At 41.9% G+C, this 23,379-nt stretch overlaps 1 protein-coding gene across 4 annotated transcripts in view; it reads right to left on the bottom strand.

The window, feature by feature from the left end:
- The window catches only part of LOC143039903 (ATP-dependent RNA helicase DDX54-like), a 214,081-nt gene that overhangs the window by 15,923 nt on the left and 174,779 nt on the right, over positions 1-23,379 (bottom strand). For all 4 annotated transcript variants that reach the window (XM_076210246.1, XM_076210248.1, XM_076210244.1 and 1 more), the window contains 3 exons: positions 12,899-13,051; positions 4,902-5,182; positions 4,663-4,798 (listed from right to left, as the gene is read on the bottom strand). In XM_076210246.1, the coding sequence (XP_076066361.1) occupies positions 4,663-4,798; positions 4,902-5,182; positions 12,899-13,051 (570 nt within the window). The remainder of the gene's footprint in view (positions 1-4,662; positions 4,799-4,901; positions 5,183-12,898; positions 13,052-23,379) is intronic.

Here is a 23,379-nt window from a genome sequence, read left to right as displayed (position 1 = left end):
CTCACTCCCTCCACATCTGCCTTCCATACCTCTTTTACTAGTCTTTCTTCACTCATTCTTTCCTCCCTCCACATCTGCCTTCCATACCTCTTTTACTAGTCTTTCTTCACTCATTCTTTCTATGTGTCCAAACCATCCTAATACTCTTTCGTCTACCCTATCTCCCAACTCCCTTTCCACCCCTGTTCTCCTCCTCACCTCCTCATTTCTCACTCTATCTAGCCTAGTAACCCCCATCATACTTCTCAGACACCTCATCTCAAACACATTCAAACTCCTTCTCTCTTCCTCTCTTATGTTCCATGTTTCTGGCCCATACAGTGCTGTTGGCACAATCACTCCTTCATACATAGGAGTTTGATAGATACTCCAAGGACAAAAAGGTGTGAAAATAACAGTTTTTCAGGGTTTCAAAGAAACCCAGGTGAAATAGGTAAAAGCTTAGATATAGTAATGCATTAAGAAATCACAAAGTAAATGACTTAATGGAAGAAATCATAGATTTAAAATTGGATTACCGAGCTGTACTTGGGAAACTGATTACTTTGCATAAGAGTAATGAGCAAACGATTAAAGAATTAAGTGACCTAAAGAGCAAAATTAAAATCCTCAAAAGAGAAAACAAAAATATGAAGAATGAAGACAAAAATAAAAATGAAGAACAGAAAAAGGAGGCCAAAGAGCAATTACAAGTAGTGACCAGAAAGGTGGAAGAGTCAAAGAAACAGACCTCATTGAAATAAAAAATCAAGGGTAACAAGAACAGGAAAATAAAAAATATCTTTTAGAGAAACAGTACAAAAGTAGATGGAGGAAAATACAAAAGAAACAGTTATGAAAGTAATTAAAGAAAAGGAAAATTGGATGAGAGATACAGTTGACAAAGGTAAGTGCGCTGTGGTCCATGGTATCCAGGAAAAACATAATATGTATAGATACCAGAGACAAAAGGAGGAGAAGGAAATAGCTAAGGAAATTTTGAAAGAAATACAGGATGAAGGGCAAAATTTTGATAAAGAAATAGACAAAATCCACAGGATAGACAAATATTCAAAAGAAAAACAACATAGACCTCTGAAAATAAAACTAAGAACTCAAATGATAGCCGAGGAGGTATTATTGAAAGCGGTTACTTGGCAAACAGTGAGACATTCAAACATATATGGATAAAAAAGGAAATGAGTGATGAGGAAAAAGAGAATGACAAAGCTCTCAGAATTGAAGCCAATGATAGAAATGAGAAAAGAACAGACGGAAAAAAAAAAAAAACAAGTTTTTTTTTTTAGATTGCTGGACTTAAGATTGAAAGAATGGTACATCAAAAAAGTGGAAACTTAAACAAAAACAAAAAAGAAAAGAAAATATGAAACTAAAAGTGGCATACACAAATATCGATGGCATGATATCTGGAATCAATGAACTAAATGACTATCTAGAAATAGAAAAACCTGACATTATGGGAATTGTAGAGACAAAACTGAAAGGACCTCTATCAACAAGCATAGTGGGACAAAGTCTATACAACCACTGGGTGAAAAATAGAACAGACAAGCAGGGAGGTGTCATGACACTGACCAAAAAGGGTCTAAATGTGACAAAGATTAATGAAGGCCAAGGCAATGTAGAATTATGATCAAAATTGTAAACAAAAAGATGAAAAGCAGAAAATTTGTAGCAGTGTATGTACCACCAAAAACACAGGCTTGGTCAGTTAGCGAACATTCTAAAATACTGGAAGACACAATGAATGTGCTAAATGAGTTACTGAAAGAGGGTGGAAACATAGTATTCATGGGCAATTTTAATGCAAAGGATATAATCTGGGAAAAAATTATAGTAATAGGGGGAGAAGAACTTTGGAACAACATTCGTCTGGATATGACCATCAAATACACCTTAACACACTAGATATAGAAACAATGAGGAACTGTCGAAACTAGACTTAATATTAACTTCTGAACCAGAAATTGTGAACAAAATGGAGTATAAAACACAAATTGGAAAGAGTAACCATATACTAATAGAGTTTGAATTAAAAGAACAGAACAATGAAGGTAGGAATGATAAGCATAGAGAAGGAAGGTTAATGTACAACAAAACAGATTTTGTAAAACTAAGAAAAAAATTCCAAAACACAAACTGGGATAAATTTTCTATAGAGGAAACAAAGATGGAAGATAAATAGAACAATTTCAAAGAAAAGTACAAGGAAGGAATTGAAAAATATATACAAAAAAAGAAACAAAAAGAGATTTATATAAAGTGTTGGTATAACAAAAGGTGTAGTGAGGCTAGAGACAGAGGAGACAAAGCTTGGAAAATATGGAAAAAAAAAAGGAGAGAGAGAGAGAGAGAGAGAGAAAAAAAAAAAAATCCAAATGGCAAACATGTATAAAACTTAGGAATATAGGACAGGTAGAGGTTCTGTAGACCAGATTTTTGTGGTAAGACAGATATGTGAGAAAGCTATAGGAAAAGGTAAGGATGTTTTTTGGGCTTTTATAGATTTGGAAAAGGTTATGACAGGGTAGACAGGAAGGCACTGTGGGAGGTACTGCAGATATATGAGATAGAAGGAAAGCTGTTAAAAGCAGTCAAGAGTTTTTATGAGAGTAGTAGAGCTTGTGTTTGGATTAGAAATGGAGCGAGTGAATGGTTTGAGGTAAAGGTGGGACTTCGTCAGGGATGTGTGTCGCCCTTGCTGTTCAATCTATACATGGATGGGGTGGTGCGAGAAGTAAATGCAAGGGGGGTGGGTGAAGCGTTGGAGATGGTTAAAGAAAATGGAGAAAAGAGGGAAATAAGCCAGTTGTTGTTTGCTGATGACACTGCGCTTGTAGCAGGATCAGAGGAGGGATTGAGGAAGTTAGTGACATAGTTTGAGAAGGTGTGTGAAAGAAGAAAGCTGAAGATAAATGTGGGCAAAAGTAAGGTGATGAGATGTACAAGGGGAGAGAGTGACAGTAGGCTGGAAGTGAGCATTAAGGGAGAGAGACTGGAGGAAGTGGATAGTTTTAGATACTTGGGTGCAAATGTGACAGGAAAGGGAGGAGAGGGGGTGGAGGTAGAATTAGATTGAGAGAAGCGAGTAAATGCCTTGGTGGATTAAAAAGTGTAATGAGAAATAGACATCTGGGAATGGATGCTAAGAGCAAGTTATATGAAGGAGTGATTGTGCCGACAGCACTGTACGGGGCAGAAACATGGAATATGAGAGAGGAAGAGAGGAGTTTGAATGTGTTTGAGATGAAATGTCTGAGAAGTATGATAGGGGATACTAGGCTAGATAGAGTGAGAAATGAGGAGGTGAGGGGGAGAACAGGGGTGGAAAGGGAGTTGGGAGATAGGGTTGATGAAAGGGTATTAGGATGGTTTGGACACATGAAAAGAATGAGTGAAGAAAGATAAGTAAAAGAAGTGTGGCAGGCAGAGGTGAAAGGAGTGAATATGAGGGGACGTCCTAGGATGAGATGGATGGATGGGGTAAAGGGGCATTACAAAAGAGAGGAATGTCTGTTGAGGAAGGATGGGAGAGGACAGAAGATAGGGGTGAATGGAGAACAGTTGTGTATGGATGATGCTGTGATACATTAGGGGGAGTGGGTGGGGGATCGGGGGTGAGGAAGTACGTACGAGAAATAATTTGACATAGTCTGAGGGCATTTCTCCCCATCTCCTTTTCTGCATGAGGGGACGGAGAGGGGGGGTCGTCGAATTAATGTTGCGGCCTTGCTGTGGATGTGCTGTGTCTTGTGACACTGCTTCTGACCCAGGGCAGTGGACAGGATGCAGGGATGACCCGTCATCCAGGAGGTGCCAAGATGAGAGGGAGGGAGAAGGATGGAGGGGAGTGGAATATGTGGGGGATGGAATGGGTGGGAGTGGTTTCTATGCCTTTTTCTTTTTGGCTACCCTCCGTGTAAGGGGGAAAAGAGCCTTTGGTATATGTATGTATATATGTAGGAACAAATATGTGAAAATATGCACGAAAGAAAAAAGAAATTATGAAAAAGATATAGACAAATGTAAGGATCAACCTAAACTCTTTTACAGATACATAAATGAAAAACTAAAGGATAAACATGAAATAGTAAAATTGCATGAAGGAGATAAAGAATACATAGATGACACAGAAATGGCAAAAGTTATGATCAGACATTTCAGGTCTGTTTTTACAATTGAGAGCTCACAATTTTGGGAAGATGGACAACAAGAAAGATCACCTAAAATGAAAGAAATAAAGGTAACACAAAAAGAAACATACATATATATACCAAAGGCTTTTTCCCCCCTTTCATGGGAGGTAGCCAAAAAGAAAAAAGCATAAAGACCATTTCCAATCATTCCATCCCTAATACACTCCACTCCCTTCCATCATCTACCCTCCCTCTTATCTTGGCACCTCCTGGATGACGGGTCATCCCTGCATCTTGTCCACTGCCCTGGGTCAGAGGCAGTGTCGCAAGACACAGAACATCCACAACAAAGCTGCTTCATTAAATCAGCGACCCCCCCTCTCCGTCCCCTCATGCAGAAAAGGCATTTACTTAGAATGATTAAAAAAAAAAAAAAAAAAAAAAAAAAAAAAAAAAAAAAAAAAAAAAAAAAAAAAAAAAAAAAAAAAAAAAAAAAAAAAAAAAAAAATAGTAAAATAAAACTTACTTCACCAACAAATTTTTTCCTTTTTCTGTCCCACTTGACCATGGAGTTTTGTTTACGCAACATGTTATCATCATCTTGTATTAGATCAAGGGTTGCTGATGCTGCTTCCTTCTCAAAACTGGTACCCACAGAATATCTGAAGTAAAGTCCACCATGTTACTGCACCACTCCTCAGAAGAATAAAAGAAAACCAAGAAAATAGGTATAATATATGCTTAGTAACAGTGTCAAAGGCTTACCCTGCTTCTGTGAAATGATCCTTAGCAGTATATGGGATGTAGAAATCCTTCTGTTTGAAGTCTATATTTTCTGATTTAATCGTTGTTAAACCCTTCTTTTTCTTGTTCTGCCTCTGTTCATCCTTCTTTAACTTAGTTTTAGTTGCATCTTCAGCATTTTCCACTATCTTCCTCTTCTTTACTTCTAGTTTCTTATTTTGGTTATTTCCAACTACAGAACTAAATGTTTGGCTTATCTCATCTTCTGTAGACTGTTCAAGAGATGACAAATGTTCTAAAGCCTGAAATGGATAAAACATAAAATTTCTAATCACTCTCACACTCCAGTTACCAAGAAGTATAGCCACCAGATGGGCTCAGAGAACTTTGTGAAAATCATTGTTTTTTATACTGTATGTGGGGATGGAAAATAATCTGTTCTGTGTAAGACAAAAGAATCAAAGACATATGGTATCAGGGATAAGCTTGATTTTATGCTGATAATGTTTTAATTCTAACTGGTGGTTTGACTGGAAGCATATGTCAACTGTCTCTGTAAGTTTACATACATATACCAAAGGCTTTTTCCCCCTTACATGGGGGGTAGCCAAAAAGAAAAAGGCATAGAAATCACTCTCACCCATTTCACCTCCCATATATTCCACTCCCCTCCACCCTATCTTGGCACCTCCTGGATGACGGGTCATCCCTGCATCCTGTCCACTGCCCTGGGTCAAGAAGCAGTATCGCAAGACACAGGACATCCACAGCAAGGCCGCTTCATAAATTCGGTGACACCCCCCCCCCCCTCTCCGTCCCCTCATGCAGAAAAGGAGAAGATGGGGAGAAATCCCTTCGGGCTGTGTCAATTTTTTTTTTCATACATACTTCCTCACCCCCCCATCCCCCACTCACTCCCCTTCATGCATCACAGCCTCATCTATACACAACCCTTCTCCATTCACCCCTATCTTCTGTCCTCTCCCGTCCTTCCTCTACAGACATTCCTCTCTTTTGTAAAGCCCCTTTCACCCCATCCATCCATCTCATCCTAGGACGCCCCCTCATATTCACTCCTTCCACACTTCTTCTACTAATATTTCTTCACTCATTCTTTCCATGTGTCCAAACCATCCTAATACTCTTTCATCATCCCTATCTCCCAGCTCCCTTTCCACCCCTGTTCTCCTCCTCACCTCCTCATTTCTCACTCTATCTAGCCTAGTAATCCCTATCATACTTCTCAGACATTTCATCTCACACACATTCAAACTCCTCTCTTCCTCTCTCACGTTCCATGTTTCTGCTCCATACATTGCTGTTGGCACAATCACTCCTTCATATAACCTGCTCTTAGCATCCATTCCCAGATGTCTATTTCTCATTACACTTTTTAATCCACCAAGGCATTTACTCACTTCTCTCAATCTACATTCTACCTCCACCCCCACTCCTCCCTTTCTTGTCACATTTGTACCCAAGTATCTAAAACTATCCACTTCCTCTAGTTTCTCACCCTTAATGCTCACTTCCAGCCTACTGTCACTCTCTCCCCTTGTACATCTCATCACCTTACTTTTACCCAGATTTATCTTAAGCTTTCTTCTTTCACACACCTCAAACTCTGTCACTAACTTCCTCAATCCCTCCTCTGATCCTGCTACAAGTGCAGTGTCATCAGCAAACAACAGCTGGCTCACCTCCCACTTTTCTCCATTTTCTTTAATCACCTCCAACCCCTGACCCACTACCCTTGCATTCACCTCTCACACTGCCCCATCCATGTAAAGATTGAACAGCCAGGGCAACATAACACACCCCTGACGAAGTCCCACCTTTACCTCAAACCATTCACTCTCTCCATTTCTAATCCTAAAGCAAGCTCTACTACTCTCATAAAAACTCTTGACTGCTCTTAACAGCTTTCCTCCTATCCCATATATCTGCAGTACCTCCCACAGTGCCTTCCTGTCTACCCTGTCATAAGCCTTTTCCAGATCCATAACATACATACATACATATACCAATGGCTTTTTCCCCCTTACATGGGGGATAGACAAAAAGAAAAAGGTATAGAAATCACTCCCACCCATTTCGTTTCCCATATATTCCACTCCCCTCCACCCTCCTCCCTCCCTCCTATCTTGGCACCTCCATAAGAGCCCAAAAAACATCCTTACCTTTTCCTATAGCTTTCTCACATATCTGCCTTACCACAAAAATCTGATCTACACATCCCCTACCTGTCCTAAAACCACACTGTTCCTCACCAATTACTCCCTCTCTTCCTCTCCTAATCCTCTCAATCAAGACCCTCCCATAAGCCTTCCCAACTATACTCAACAAGCTGATCCCTCTGTAACTACTACACTCACACTTCTCCCCCTTTCCTTTGTAAAGTGGAACTATACAGGCACTCCTCCAGTCCTCCGGCACTCTACCCTCTCTTAAACAAACATTAAACAACCTCACCAGCCAGTCCATCATCACTGTACCTTCTTTCTTCAGACATTCTGCATGGCATCCATCCAACCCAGGTGACTTACCTGCTCTCATCATCTTAACAGCTGCTTTCACTACATCCTTCCCTATTTCTCCTCCATTTTCCTCACTCATCTCTCTCATTTTCTTAGCGCTTCCCACTGCAACTACCTTTCCCTCCCTATCCTCCTTCATATTTAGCAACTCCCTAAAATACTCTGCCCACCTTCCCCTTACTGCCTTCTCTTCCATTATCATCTCTCCATCTGCACCTTTTACCCTTTCTTCTCTACTTGATTCACCTCCTCTTCCTCTTTTAATTTCCTTCCAAAACATCATTTTATTACTTTCAAAATTTTCTGTCATACTCTTTCCCCATTTCACATCTGCTCTCCTCTTTGCTTCTTTTATCTTATGCTTAGCTTCCTTTCTCTTTACTTTGTACCTCTCATACGATTCCCTCGTCCTAATTTGTAGCCAATCTATGAATGCCTGCTTCTTTTCTTCTACACCCTTCTTTGCTTCCTCATCCCACCATTCACTACCCTTCCTTCTATTTCCTCCTGCCCTCCTTGTTCCACACACCATCTTTGCACACCTTATGACTCCCTCCTTGAACCATCCCCATTCCTCCTCCACTCCTAGTTCTACTCTATCCTTTACTCTCTTCCACTCCTCCCTCAACTTCTTCTTATACTCATTCTCCTTTTTTCCTCATTTAAGCAGTTCACTCTGAGTACCTCCCTACAGACGGCACTAAAATAGGATGCCAAATTAAGTCTGGGGAAGATGCTGGGATACTATAGGAAGATCTTAACAAATAGTTCACATGGTCAGTGAAATGGCAAATGATCTGATATTCCCCAACTCTCTCCCCTTAGAACATGTACATCCTTAACTCTTTCTACCATACTCCTGGTCACCACTATATAGTCCATTAACGCTCTATCTGCCACCCTTCCATCCACCACCCTCTCCCATGTGTACTTATGCTTGACTTTCTTCCGAAACACTGTATTTGCTATCATCAACTCTCTTTCAAGACACATCACCATCAATTCTCCACTATGATTCTTACGTGGAACTCCATATTTCCCAATCACTCCGTCTATTGGTTCATTTCCTACCCTAGCATTAAGGTCTCCCAATACAACTACATTGACATTTCTCCCTAATCCCTCTATACACTCATTTATATCTATCCAAAAAGCCTCCCTTTCCTCTATGCTCTTCTCTCTATCCACATCTCCCTTCCCAGCTTCACCCTCATCAACATCAACCTTGATAAAACCTCCTTCCACTCCACTACACACTTACTTACCTCTTCACTTACTAGTATAGCCACCCATTCTCTCCCTCGTCCCCTCTTCACTCCTGAGTACCTCCCATACTCACACTTGCCCCACCCTTTCAATTTAGATTCACTCAAAGCCAGCACAGACATCTTTCTTCTCGCAAACATACTGCCTATCTCTTCCCTTTTACTCTCATCTGTACCACATCCACGCACATTAAAAGACCCAAACCTTAGGGTACTAGTTGAAAAACTCCCAGACCCTCTTATGCCTTTACTTTTTTTTTTTAATGTCCCCTTTGGGGCTACAGGTAGTAGGATGCCTAATCCGATCCCCCGCCCTATTTTTTGTCGCCTCCTATGACTCAAGTAGAAAGACTTGGTGGTAGCATTCTCTTCCCCCACCACAGGTTAGGCAAAAAAAGGAAATGAATATTCAGAGAAATGGTACAGGACAGCATAACAGAGGGACAGTCATAGTATAAAAGTGTCATCATTTCTCTGTGAACAGAGTTTTCCTCTATCAGAGACAAAATGATATGTGGCTCTGGTCCGTAGGGGTGCCCCATATAGACCATAAAGTATCAATTGCATGCTACTCTGCCACAATAACATGCAGCTAATACCGAAAACAATTTGGCTTTAGACAAGGAAGATCATGTACCACTAACTTGACTTGTTTTTACTCGACGCTAATAAAAATAATGCAAGAAAGGGATGGATGGGCTGATTGTGGTTCCTTAGATTTTCAAAAGGGCCAAAGGGCGTTTGATAAAGTACCACACAAAAAGCTAAGAAAACTCGAAATAATAGGTGTACAAGGAAAGTTATTGAAATGGATAGAAGATTTCTTGAACAGGAAAAAAATGGGGTTACTGGGAGAAGGATGCCTGGTCCCAATCCCCGTCCCGTTTTTCTCGCCTCTTACAATCCAAGAAGAACATGAGGACATGAAAAGAAACTCAAGAAGGGTATTTATAGAAGAAATCTGACAAAGAATAGTTTCCCACACAAAGTGGTAGATATCTGGAACAAACTGGAGGAGGCAACAGTGTGTGCAAAAACTATACAAGAATTTAAGAACAAACTAGATGCTGAAAGATACAAAGATGGGTCACAACAAGCATAACTCCCTTCCTGTACAGTGGTACCTCTATGCATGCCCTTATGTCCACGAAATTCTAATTATGTGGTTAAATTATGGGGAAATCTTGTTGCTATTTACGCGGAAAATTTCTATTTACGTGGGCACATTGATGTCCATTACTGTGTGGAAAATCAAATCCCATGCTGCCCTCTTGCTGACGTCACCATTCACACACTGTGTTGTTTTTTTACAAAGGATTACAAAGGTGGAGCATGCCGACAGGAGACCTTTTGGTCCATATCTAGGTCGGATGCACAACTGGCCCTTCTTTCGGCGCCTACCCCTTAATTTTGTACTATTTGTGCCTTTAAAATGCCTCCAAAACAGGTGAGAAGTCCTACTGAGGCTGATGCTAATAAGAAAACCAGCATCACAATTGAGAAAAAAAAGGGAAATGATTGACAAAGCTGCTCAAGGTTTACGCATATGTAAGCTGGTGAGAGTTTAGTATGCCTGAGTCAACAATAAGAACTATTCTTTTAAATAAAGATAAAATTCTGTCAGCTAATGTGTCTAAGGATATAAGGTATGTGAGCTCACATAAGAGGCCAGCATTGTTGGATGAGGTGGAAAGGTTATTACTTGTGTGAATACAGGAGAAGAAGCATAAGAGTGACAGCTTGAGTGGGGAAATAATCTGTTCAAGGGCTCTCCAAGTGTATGCTGACCTGCAGCGGCAACAGGCTGTACCAGTGGCTAGCTTACACCACCTTCAGTGCCCTTTACAGCCAGTAGGGGGTGGTTTGAGAAGTTTCAGCAATGTATGGGCATCCACAGAGTGACATGGCATGGTGAGGCAGCAAGTGCGGACATGGACACAGACTGAGGCATTCATCAAGGAGTTTGAGGAGCTGGTGCGTCATTAGGGTTACCTGCCACAGCAGGTATTTGTGATGAAACAGGGCTCTTTTGGAAGAGGATGCCTAACAGCACCTACATTACTGCTGAGGAGAAAGCTTTGCCGGGTTATAAGCCTATGAAAGACAGGCTTGCAGTGATGTTGTGTGCTAATGTGAGCGGAGACTGCAAGATCACACCACTCGTAGTGTATCATTTGGAGACGCCACGATCATTCAAGAGGGGCAATGTCCTGAAGACCAGACATCCAGTGATGTGGCGTTCCAACCCGAAGGCGTGGGCAACCTGACAGCTGTGTCAGGAGTGGCTTGAAGGAGCATGCAGCCCTCAGATCAATAAGTTTCTGCAGGGTAATGGACTGCCACTGAAGTGTCTCCTGATGCTAGATAACACCCCAGCACATCCCCTTGACATGCAGGCACACCTTCCCCCAAGACCTGGATTTCATCACAATTAAATTCCTGCCTCTGAACACCACTTCCATTCTGCAACTGACGGACTAGCAGGTCAATTCTAATTTCAAGAAGCTGTACACACATGCTATGTTTGAACACTACTTCAGCGCTACCACCGACACAGACCTAACCCTGCGAGAATTTTGGAAGTCCCACTTCAACATCTTGCACTGTGTCAAGATGATTAGTAAGAGCTGGGAGCAGGTTACCATCACGACTCTACAGGCAGTGTGGAAGAAGCTTTGGCCATCATTTGACAGGGAGCAGGACTATGAGGGATTTGAGCCTGCTGGTCCATTGGTCATCTCGGACATTGTTGTGCTAGGGAGGGACCTGGGCCTGGAGATGGAGGACGGGAATGTCGAGGAGTTAGAGGAGCTGAAGGAGCTGCATCAGGAGCAGGTTGCAGAACTGGCCCGGGAACAGCAAGAGGTTGAGGGAGACAACGATCGTGTTCAGGACCCCACCACGGAGGAGGTGAAGGAGGTCTGTGTACAAACTTTTTTTTTTTTTTAATCTCGTCCAAATTTGTTCAGATATTAAATATCTAGTATATAAAAACAGGTGCAAGTATGTTATTCATCCCTCCACATATGTGCATCTATCTTATTCAAAGAGGCATTAGACGGAGTATAAAAATAAACAAGTAATTGACCATTTTAGTTACTGTCAGATGCTGAGCAAAAAGTCACGTAGAAAGTAAGCTCTGAGCCTTGATGGGTGGCGGGGAGTACAACAGTTTCCCCCCATTACTATCTTAACCCCTTTTCCACTGTCCAAGTGGCGGATCTGTGTTTAGGCAACGTCCAGTGTCACTATGGGAAATTGGAGTGTTTAATCTTTGAAGAGTATGCTAAGATAAAAGGTAAATTTTGTAAGGTAGCCAGCCAATAGCCATACTGGCCCATATACAGTATCTACACTTGTTGCAGGCTTGCAGCATCTGACAGTAACTTTATATGGTCAATTACTTGTTTATTTTTATACTCTGTCTAATGCCTCTTTGAATAAGATAGATGCACACATGTTGAGGGATGAATAACATACTTGTACCTGTTTTTATATACTAAATATTTAATATCTGAACAAATTTGGATGAGATTAAAAAAATAAAAAAATAAATAAATAAAATAAATAAATAAATAATTTTTTTTTTTTTTTTTGCATCACAATTAACATAACATAATTGGAACATGTTCAAGGGAACAACATAAAAGGAGGACAACATTAGTACAAAAGTATCATCATTCCTTTATGAGCAGAGATTTAAAACTCTAATACAGACTTGGTTCTAGTCTATAGTGGTGTCCCAAAACACTCCCTAAAAAATATTGAGAGTACATTACTATGCAGTTAGAACATACATATACAGAAGCCCTTTCTCTCTAATAAGGGGTTGGCCTGGCCAAGGCAAACACCCCATCCTTCACCCATCCCAAATACAACAATTATTTGTTGTCCCTTCTACCTTAGCTTCTTGTTTGTGAATAAAGGGTCACCCCTGATCCCAGTCAACTGCTTGGGTCAGAAGCAATGCAGCAAGGTACAGTACCTCAACAGCAGGGCACAATAGGCAAAGCTAGTTTATTCACCCACATTTGTACACAATGCATCACACTATTGCCATATGTTTGAAGCATAATCTTGGTAACTTTATGGATGACACAAAATTATATATTTTTTGAAACACAATCATAAATTTCATGAAAGGACAGCATATTTTTCAGCTATACACAATCTGGCATTGTGATATGCTCTCTAACCACATTTCCTAAATACTTACCTCTTTTTTATCCTTGGTTTCATTCTCTTTCATCTCAATCTTCTCCACCATCTTCTTGTTGAAAGCATCAATGTATTTACCATCCAGCTCTCTCTTCTTCTGCATATTATGAGTTGCCTGTGTCCTCCCAAGTTTAGTTACCTCAAATATAGTCTGATGGAAGACAAAAGACTGCTATAACCTATACATGTGGAAAAGTGCTGTAGTCCTTTAATTTTTCTTATTTCTATGATGATCCCCTTCACCAACTCATGAGTAAACAATATAATTTTCACTCGAAGCAAAAACAGCTAAAAAAAAATTTTGCTTTAAAACTATTATGTTGTTCCATACTTAAAATGGTTGTTCAGAAACAAGCAATCAATCAATCTGTTGCCACTTGTCTCTCTTGCAGAAGGCTTATAGCCTTCAGGTAGCTGGCAACAGCCTATGGGTGGGTCCACAAGTCACTAAGGGGAGATTACATACATACAGTACATATATTAGCATGATGTATTCTGTGTCCTTTTTGTAATGGTTGCATCTGGGGAAGTTTGACTCTGTGGCCATACCTATTCTGTGTAGCTACTGTTACAATGCTGGATGATGTCCTATGTGCTAGTGTGCCAGTAAGATTCTTACCATACATATTTCTATATACCATGAGCTTTTTCCCCCTTATAAGAGAGGTAGCTAAGTCAAAGGTATAAAGCTACTCCCACCTATTCTATAACCATCCACCAACCCTTTCCCCCATCTAATCTTGATTCCTAGTGGATGACAGGTCATCACTATATCTTGCCCACTCCCCCGGGTCAGAAGCAATGTAGCAAGACACAGTACATCCACAGCAAGGCCACTTCACTCAATCAGTGACCCTCCCTCTCTGTCTCCTCATGCAAAAAAAGAGAAAACAGGCAAAAATCCCTTTGGGCTGTATCAAAATATCATTCACACCTAAGCACCCCCAACCCACATCACAAGCCCCTCCCTTCCCTGGATCATAGTATCATCTATACACAGTCACTCTCCATTCATTCCTATCTCCTGCCTTCTCCTTTTCTTGCTCAATAGACATTCCCCTTTCTCAGTGCCCCCTTCACCCCATCATCACTCATTCTTTCCATGTGTCCAAATCATCTCAATAATCTTTCATCAGCCCTATCTGCCATCTCCTTTTCCACCCCAGCTCTCCTACTCACCTCATTTTTTCTCACTCTTTCCAACCTTGTAACCCCTACCCCTTCTCAGACATTTCATCTGAAACACATTTAAACTTTTCCTCTCTATCTTTTTTAAATTCCAAGTCTCTGCCCCATACAAAGCTGTTGGCACAATCACCCCTTCATACAATCTCCTTTTTTGCATACATTCCTAGATCCCTATTTCTCATAACACTTTTTAATCCCACAAGGCATTTACTTGCTTATCTCAATCTACAATTTACCTCCACCTCCACTTCTCCCTTTCCTGCCACATGCGACCCCAAATACCGTATATACTCGTCTATAGGTCGATCTCGTGTAAAGGTCGACCCCCCATTTTTGGCCAAAAAATCTGGAATTTTCCATATACCTCATGTATAGGTTGAGTGGCTTGTTTTTGTTTTGGTGCTGTAAGCATTCCACTGTCTTAATGCTTTGAAGTGGCATGGCTTGCCTGGTATAGCAATTGATTATTATGGTATTTTCACTTCATTAATTCTGATGTATTTTGGCTTATGTTTTTTTCAAGTTCACTGATTTTAATATTTAATAAGTTTCACTAAAGTTGCCATTTCATCAGAGTGAAAAACTTGAACAGATTACAAAGATTTTTTTTCATGAAAGTAGCAGTTGCCGACAAGACTGACGAGTTTAACACCATATGAGGACGGAGCCTTTATTTGTACGACGTTTCGCTTATTTTGTTCAATAGTGTTCGTTCCTTGAATGATCGCTGCTTCTAAACACTTCCTGCGGATTTTGTCTGGTTTTCATATCAGCAGCTCTGCATTCTTTCATGCCTGATGTCGTAACGGTGTTGACTTATTCATGTATTCAGGTCGCGTGACGTTTCTCCAATGTAAACTTTATCCCATCCTGAACACAAAATACGATAAACACCAGCTTTTGTGCCCGGTGTTTGGTTGTTGTGTATTTTCGTCTTCGTGATGTCTTTTATCGTCCTGCTTGTCTGGCACACTACTTCCAAATTGGTGGTTCTTAAGATATGTGTCAGGTTGGTGACAACGTCGCTGGTTGGCAACACGAGAGTCTTGTTGTGCAGCAGGACAGCACAACAAGATGTCTAGTGTTGCATTGTTTTGGTAATGGTAACAATAATATATACCATATAGAAAGCTAAATTTGAGAATATCACAGCATTTTATTATTTTCTAAACAACTATGTGTACTATAATAGTATACATGATATAATAAGCTTGCCTGTGCTAAGAATTTTAACAAACAGGTAAAACCACAGTATGGGGTTACCGTATCTAGAAGGAATTTCACATGTTTTGGTACGTACCATGTATTTTATGTCCCCATTGTTTACTGGTAGTAACTAGTAGGTAAATATTTTGATTTTTGAACCTAAAGAAAAGGTAAGAGTTCTTCCTAGCCTTTCTTGTCATGTCTGGATTTCAGCCTAACAAGATTATTACTTGTGTATAGGTCGACCCCTAGGTTTTGGCCTAAAAAGATTTCCTTAAGATTTCGACCTATAGACGAGTATATACGGTACCTAAAGCTATCCACTTCCTCCAGCCTCTCTCCTTTAAGACTTACTTCCAACTCACTGCCATCCTCTACCCGTGTACATCTCATCACCTTTTACCCACATTTACCTTCAACTTTCTCCCATTGCCTACCTTTCCAAACTCCATCACTAACTCTTTTAACCACTTCCATACGGTGCCGCATATGCAGGCGGCATGAGGAGCAAGTGGATATGCGGGGCTGCCATATCGGCGTCTTGATTATATTTATTGTAGTTGCCCCTGCATAATGACATACTCTCTAAACTGTCTTCATCACATTTTCTATGGTTATCAAAATTCACGGGTGAAAGAGAGAACGATTGATATAAGCGGTGACTATATTTTATGTTGCGAGTATTATTACAACACATCGTACGTCTGGCAGATAATGCTGCCCTCGAGATTTTGGCCCGGAGTGAAGAAGTTAATCCCTCCTCTGACTTTGCCACAAGCACAGTGTCATCAGCAAACAACAACAGGCTCACCTCCCATTTTTCACCATTATCTCCAACCCCATGCCCATTACCCTCACATTTACCTCCCACACCACTCCATCTATGAGTATGTACACACTGAACAGCCATGGTAACATGACACATCCCTGATGCATTCCCACCTTTACTTCAAACTACCCACTCTCTCCATTTCCCATTCTAACACAGGCTCTCCTCATGCAGTCACAACATCATCCATATACAACCATTCTCCACTCACCTCTGTCTTCCGTCCTCTCCCTTCCTTCCTCAACAGACATTCCCCTCTTCCCCAAAGCCCCCTTCACCCCATCCATCCACCTCATCCTAGGACGTCCCCTCATGTTCACTCCCTCCACATCTGCCTTCCATACCTCTTTTACTAGTCTTTCTTCACTCATTCTTTCCATGTGTCCAAACCATCCTAATATTCTTTCATCAACCCTCTCTCCCAAATCCTTTTTCACCCCTGTTCTCCTCCTCACCTCCTCATTTCTCACTCTATCTAGCCTAGTAACCCCCACCATACTTCTCAGACACCTCATCTCAAACACATTCAAACTCCTTCTCTCTTCTTCTCTTATGTTCCACGTTTCTGCCCCATACAGTGCTGTTGGCACAATCACTCCTTCATACAGTCTCCTCTTCGCATCCATTCCCAAATGTCTATTTCTCATTACACTCTTTAAACCACCAAGGCATTTACTCGCTTCTCTCAATCTACATTCTACCTCCACCTTCACTCCACCTTTTCCTGCTACACTTGCACCCAAGTATCTAAAACTATCCACTTCCTCCAGTCGCTCTCCCTTAATGTTCACTTCCAGTCTACTGCCACTTTCACCCCTTGTACATCTCATCACCTTACTTTTACCCACATTTATCTTTAGCTTTCTTCTATCACATACTCTCCCAAACTCTGCCACCAGCTTCCTCAATCCGACACTGCTTCTGACCCAGGGCGGTGGGCAGGGTGCAGGGATGACCCGTCATCCAGGAGGTGCTCAGATGAGAGGAAGGGTGGGAGGGGTGTGGAGTGTATTTAGGGATGAAATGGGTGGGAGTGTTTTTATGCCTTTCCCTTTTTGGCTACCTCCCTTGGAAGGGGAAAAAAGCCTTGGTATATGTATGTATGTATGTATGTAACACAGGCTCTACTATTCTTGTTAAAGCTAGACTACCTTTAACAGCTTTCTCCTAATTCCATATATCTGCAAAACCTCCCACACTGCTTTCCTGTCTACCCTGTCATAAGCTTTTTTCAGATCCATAAAGGTACAAAAAAATATCCTTACTGCTGAAGCTTTCTCACATATCTGCCTTACCACAACAGCCTCACCAATTACTCCCTCTCTTCTTCTAATCCTCTCAATCACGACCCTCCCATAAGCCTTCTCAACTACACTCAACATAATGATCCCACTAAAACTACTACATTCACATTTGTCCCCTTCTCCCTTGTAAAGTGGAACTATACAGGCAGTCCTCTGGCACACTACCCTTCCTTTGACACACATTAAACAACCTCACTAGCCAGTGCACTATTAATGTACTTCTCTTCTTCAGACACTCTACTTGACATCCATGTAACCCTGGTGCATTACCTGTCCTCATCAATTTCAAAGCCACTTGCAACTAATCTTTTCTTATTTCTCCTCCATTTTCCTCTCCCATCACCATCATTTCCTTTACACCTCCCACTGCTACCACCAATCCCTCCCTATCCTCCTCCACATTCGACAGCTCTCTAAAATACTCAGCCTATTTTCCCCTTATTATCTCTAGATATGTCCCCCCCCCCACACACACACCATGGGGCTTATGTCTGGGGGTCGTTGGTGTAATATTGAGTTTGGTGGTTTATCTTGAAGGGCTTGTTTAGTGAACTGAGTATGTGTTTTTGTGTGGATGTTTTTGATAAGATCCCAAGACAGAAACTATCCAAAAATATCATTGGAACAGACATACATAACAACCACAAGTAGTTAACCAACTTTATTGCAAGAAGACAGTGCAGAGTAACCCAAAACAGCAAAATCTCAGGAACAGAAAGGCTAAAAATGGAGTCCCTCAGGGTGCAATACCATTACTGATCAATCTCTTCACAAGGTCACTCAGGTCAGGTCAAACTGGAGTAGCTTCTTCAAACAGTGAGACGGCAAGTGGTTGTATTTCAGTGATCAGCACCGAAGAGGTAATCTCTACATAGTAAAATTGTAGCCTTAGAGAAAGATGTTGAGGGCCTTGAAAAGGAGAATCAAGTTCTTCACTCAAAGACCCCAAACACAGACAATAAAATCATGTTTGGAAACTCAGTGGAAAAAGGTGACAAACAAAACATGGAGAGATGGTAAAAAGCCCTCACCAGACCCATTCGAATGCAGATACTCATTTCAAACTCTCACTGGTTTACAAGAAGAAACAAAGAAAATGCAAGAGAAGTATAGGGCAATCATTAGATCCCTGCCCAAAAGTAAGACTTTGGTTGTAGGATAGCTAGGTAAGGTATTTCATTAGGACCTTCTGCAACGAAGATAGGAAGCATAGAACCCAGGTGTGTTTCCCAGTGGCAGGGATAGGTGATGTTAGAGATATAGGTAAGTTAGGGAGTGAGGAATTGTTTGTGCAGTTCCAGGATGGACTAGATAGGATTAGGAATAAGGGAGGGGTTCCTGTTGTATGTGGAATCCTTCCAAGGTGTAGAGTTGGAGGCATATGGCATTCTAGGGCTATTGCAATGAATTGCAGGCTGGCAAAACATTGTAAGGCCTAAGGGGGGGGGGAGATTTGTCAACAACTGGGATTGCTTTCACAGTAAGAATCATCTATATACATTGTGTGCATTTGCCACCCAGAAGATTTCAGCTCCTTGCTGAATTCCTTGAGCGAGAAGTAGGCATTCTGCAGGGTTTTTTTTGGGGTATATTACGTGGTCTGGATGGATGCCATGCAGAATGTCGCAAAAAGGGAGGTACAGTGATGGTGGACTGGTTGGTGAGGTTATTTAATGTTTGCTGGAGAGAGGGTAGAGTGCCGGAGGACTGGAGGAGTGCCTGTATAGTTCCACTTTACAAGGGAAAAGGGGACAAATGTGAATGTAGTAGTTTCAGAGGGATTAGCTTGTTAAGTGTAGTTGGGTAGGCTTATGGGAGGATCTTGATTGAGAGGATTAGGGGAGGAACAGAGGGAGTAATTGGTGAGGAACAGTGTGGGTTTAGGATGGGTAGAGGTTGTGTAGATCAGATTTTTGTGGTAAGACAGATATGTGAGAAAGCTATAGGAAAGGGGAAGGATGTTTTTTGGGCTTTTATGGACCTGGAAAAGGCTTACGACAGGGTAGACAGAAAGACACTGTGGGAGGTTTTGCGGATATACAGGATAGGAGGAAAGCTTCTAGGAGCTGTCAAGAGTTTTTATGAGAGTAGTAGAGCATGTGTCAGGATTAGAAATGGAGAGAGTGAGTGGTTCGAGGTAAAGGTGGGACTTCATCAAGGATGCGTTATGTCACCCTGGCTGTTCAACTTATACATGGATGGGGTACTGCGAGAGGTAAATGCAAGGGTGGTGGATCAGGGATTGGAGGTGGTTAAAGAAAATGGAGAAAAGTGGGAGGTGAGCCAGCTGTTGTTTGCGGACGACACTGCGCTTGTAGCAGGATCGGAGGAGGGATTGAGGAAGTTGGTGACAGAGTTTGGGAGAGTGTGTGATAGAAGAAAGCTGAAGATAAATGTGGGTAAAAGTAAGGTGATTAGATGTTCAAGGGGTGAAAGTGACAGTAGTCTGGAAGTGAGCATTAAGGGAGAGCGACTGGAGGAAGCGGATAGTTTTAGATACTTGGGTGCAAATGTGGCAGGAAAAGGTGGAGTGAAGGTGGAGGTAGAATGTAGATTGAGAGAAGCGAGTAAATGCCTTGGTGGATTTAAAAGTGTAATGAGGAATAGACATTTGGGAATGGATGCTAAGAGGAGACTATATGAAGGAATGATTGTGCTAACAGCACTGTATGGGGCAGAAACATGGAACATAAGAGAGGAAGAGAGAAGGAGTTTGAATGTGTTTGAGATGAGGTGTCTGAGAAGTATGATGGGGGTTACTAGGCTGGATAGAGTGAGAAATGAGGAGGTGAGGAGAACAGGGGTGGAAAGGGAGTTGGGAGATAGGGTTGATGAAAGAGTATTAGGATGGTTTGGACACATGGAAAGAATGAGTGAAGAAAGACTAGTAAAAGAGGTATGGAAGGTAGATGTGGAGGGAGTGAACATGAAGGGACGTCCTAGGATGAGGTGGATGGATGGGGTGAAGGAGGCTTTGGGGAAGAGGGGAATGTCTGTTGAGGAAGGACAGGAGAGGACAGAAGACAGGGGTGAATGGAGAATGGTTGTATATGGATGATGTTGTGATGCATGAGGTGGAATGGGCAGGGGGATGGGGGTTGAGGTAGTATGTGTGAGCAAATTTTGATGCAGCCCAAAGGGATTTCTCCCCATCTTCTCCTTTTATGCATGGGGGGGACGGAGAGAGGGGGTCGCCGATTTAATGAAGTGGCCTTGCTGTGGATGTGCTGTATCTTGCAACACTGCTTCTGACCCAGGGCAGCGGACAAGGTGCAGGGATGACCCGTCATCTAGGAGGTGCTAAGATGAGAGGGAGGGTGGAGGGGTGTGGAGTGTATTCAGGGATGGAATGGGTGGGAATGATTTTATGCCTTTTCCTTTTTGGCTACCTCCCTTGTAAGGGGGAAAAAGCCTTGGTATATGTATGTATGTATGTATATTATGTGGGAGTCATGAGGGAAATATCAGGATATAGTTTAGGCAACAGAAACAGCTCAGAGTGGGACTGTGAAAAGAATCACCAAATCTGGTAGAGGATAAGCTTAACGTTTACTATACAAACAGCAGAAATGTAATAAATAAAATTAATTTACTGCAAGGTACAGCAAGCATAGAGATATGATATTATAGCTATTACTGAATCCTGGATCAATATGGCTGGTAGACATTTCCTTCCAGAAATCGAGATAGTAAGATATAAGTTTTTTCACAAGGAAAGGGTTGGCAGGAGTGGGGGAGTAGCACTTTTTGTTAAAAATACAAAACAATCTGGGAATGGATGCTAAGAGGAGGATATATGAAGGAGTGATTGTGCCAACAGCAATGTATGGGGCAGAAACATGGAACATGAGAGAGGAAGAGAGAAGTAGTTTGAATGTGTTTGAGATGAAATGTCAGAGAAGTATGATAGGGGTTACTAGGCTAGAGTGAGAAATGAGGAGGTGAGGAGGAGAACAGGTGGAAAGGGAACTGGGAGACAGGGTTGATGAAAGGGTATTAGGATGGTTTGGACACATGGAAAGAATGAGTGAAGAAAGATTAGTAAAAGAAGTGTGGAAGGCAGAGGTGAAAGGAGTGAATATGAGGGGGCGTCCTAGGATGAGATGGATGGATGGGGTGAAAGGGGCTTTACAAAAGAGAGGAATGTCTGTAGAGGAAGGACGGGAGAGAACAGAAGATAGGGGTGAATGGAGAAGGGTTGTGTATAGATGAGGCTGTGATGCATGAGGGGGAGTGGGTGGGGGATGAGGAAGTATGTATGAGAAAAAATTTGACGTAGCCCAAAGGGATTTCTCCCCGTCTTCTCCTTTCCTGCATGAGGGAACGGAGAGGGGGGGTCGCCAAATTTATGAAGCGGCCTTGCTGTGGATGTGCTGTGTCTTGCGACACTGCTTCTGACCCAGGGCAGTGGACAGGATGCAGGGATGACCCGTCATCCAAGAGGTGCCAAGCTAGGAGGGAGGAGGGTGGAGGGGAGTGGAATATATGGGAAATGAAATGGGTGGGAGTGATTTCTTTAATTTCTGAATGCATACATACATATATATACCAAGGCTTTTCCCCCTTACAAGGGAGGTAGCCAAAAAGGAAAAGGCATAAAATCATTCCCACCCATTCCATCCCTGAATACACTCCACACCCCTCCACCCTCCCTCTTATATTAGCACCTCCTGGATGACGAGTCATCCCTGCACATTGTCCACTGCCCTGGGTCAGAAGCAGTGTCGAGAGAAACAGCACATCCACAGCAAGGCCACTTCATTAAATCGGTGACCCCCCTCTCCGTCCCCCCATGCATAAAGGAGATGGGGAGAAATCCCTTTGGGCTGTGTCAAAATTTTGCTCACACATACTACCTCACCCCCCCTTCCCCCCACCCATTCCACCTCATGCATTACAACACAAAATAAATTTATTCCCTTCAAGTCAATGTGGAAGAATAGTAATACTTCCAAATGGATGATGGTCTGGCTGAAATATAACATCAGAATGAAAAAAGGACTTAATGAAAAAAAAAAAAGGGAAAAACAACTTAGATCCAAATATAACAACATGGCAAGGCTGGTTAAAAAAATGTGCACACACCAAAATGTAACTACGAAATTAAGGTTGCCAGACAAGTGAGATCTAACCCAAAGGGCTTCTTTCATCTTTACAAAACAAAAATAAGGAAAGGATAGGTCGAATTAAAAAGGACGAAAATGTCATGATAGAATTGGAGGAAAAATGGGTAAGACATTTAACAAATAATTTCTCTCAGTCTTTACTAAAGAGAGGTTAGATTAGGTACCTGACTGTGATCCAATTTGTAGTGGGAATGAAATATCTAATATCAGATTGAAAGACTTACATATACCATACATACATACATATACCAAAGGCTTTTTCCCCCTTACAAGGGAGGTAGCCAAAAAACAAAGGCATAAAAACCATTCCCACCCATTCCATCCCCAACACACTCCACTACCCTCCCTCTTATTATGGCACCTCCTGGATGATGGGTCATCCCTGTATTTTGTCCACTGCCTGGGTTAGAAGCAGTGTCGCAAGATACAGCACATCCACAGCAAGGCCGCTTCATTAAATCAGCAACCCCCATCTCCGTCCCCTCATGCAGAAAAGATGGGGAGAAATCCCTTTGAGCTGTGTCAAATCTTTTCACACACTACCTCACCCCTCATCCCACCACCCATTTCACCTCATGCATCACAACATCATCCATACACAACCATTTTCCATTCACCCATCTTCTGTCCTCTCCTGTCCTTCCTCAACAGACATTCCCCTCTTCCCCAGAGCCCTTTTCACACCATCCATCTATCTCATCCTAGGTTGCCCCCTCATGTTCACTCCCTCCACATCTGCCTTCCATACATCTTTTACTAGTCTTTCATCACTCATTCTTTTCATGTGTCCAAACCATCCCAATACAATTTCATCCACCCTATCTCC

The sequence above is a fragment of the Oratosquilla oratoria genome, chromosome 27 (genome assembly GCF_046742065.1).
Source record: "Oratosquilla oratoria isolate Oo_2021 chromosome 27, ASM4674206v1, whole genome shotgun sequence".
NCBI classification, from domain to species: Eukaryota; Metazoa; Arthropoda; class Malacostraca; order Stomatopoda; family Squillidae; genus Oratosquilla; species Oratosquilla oratoria.
This window is presented reverse-complemented; position numbering and strand designations above follow the sequence as displayed.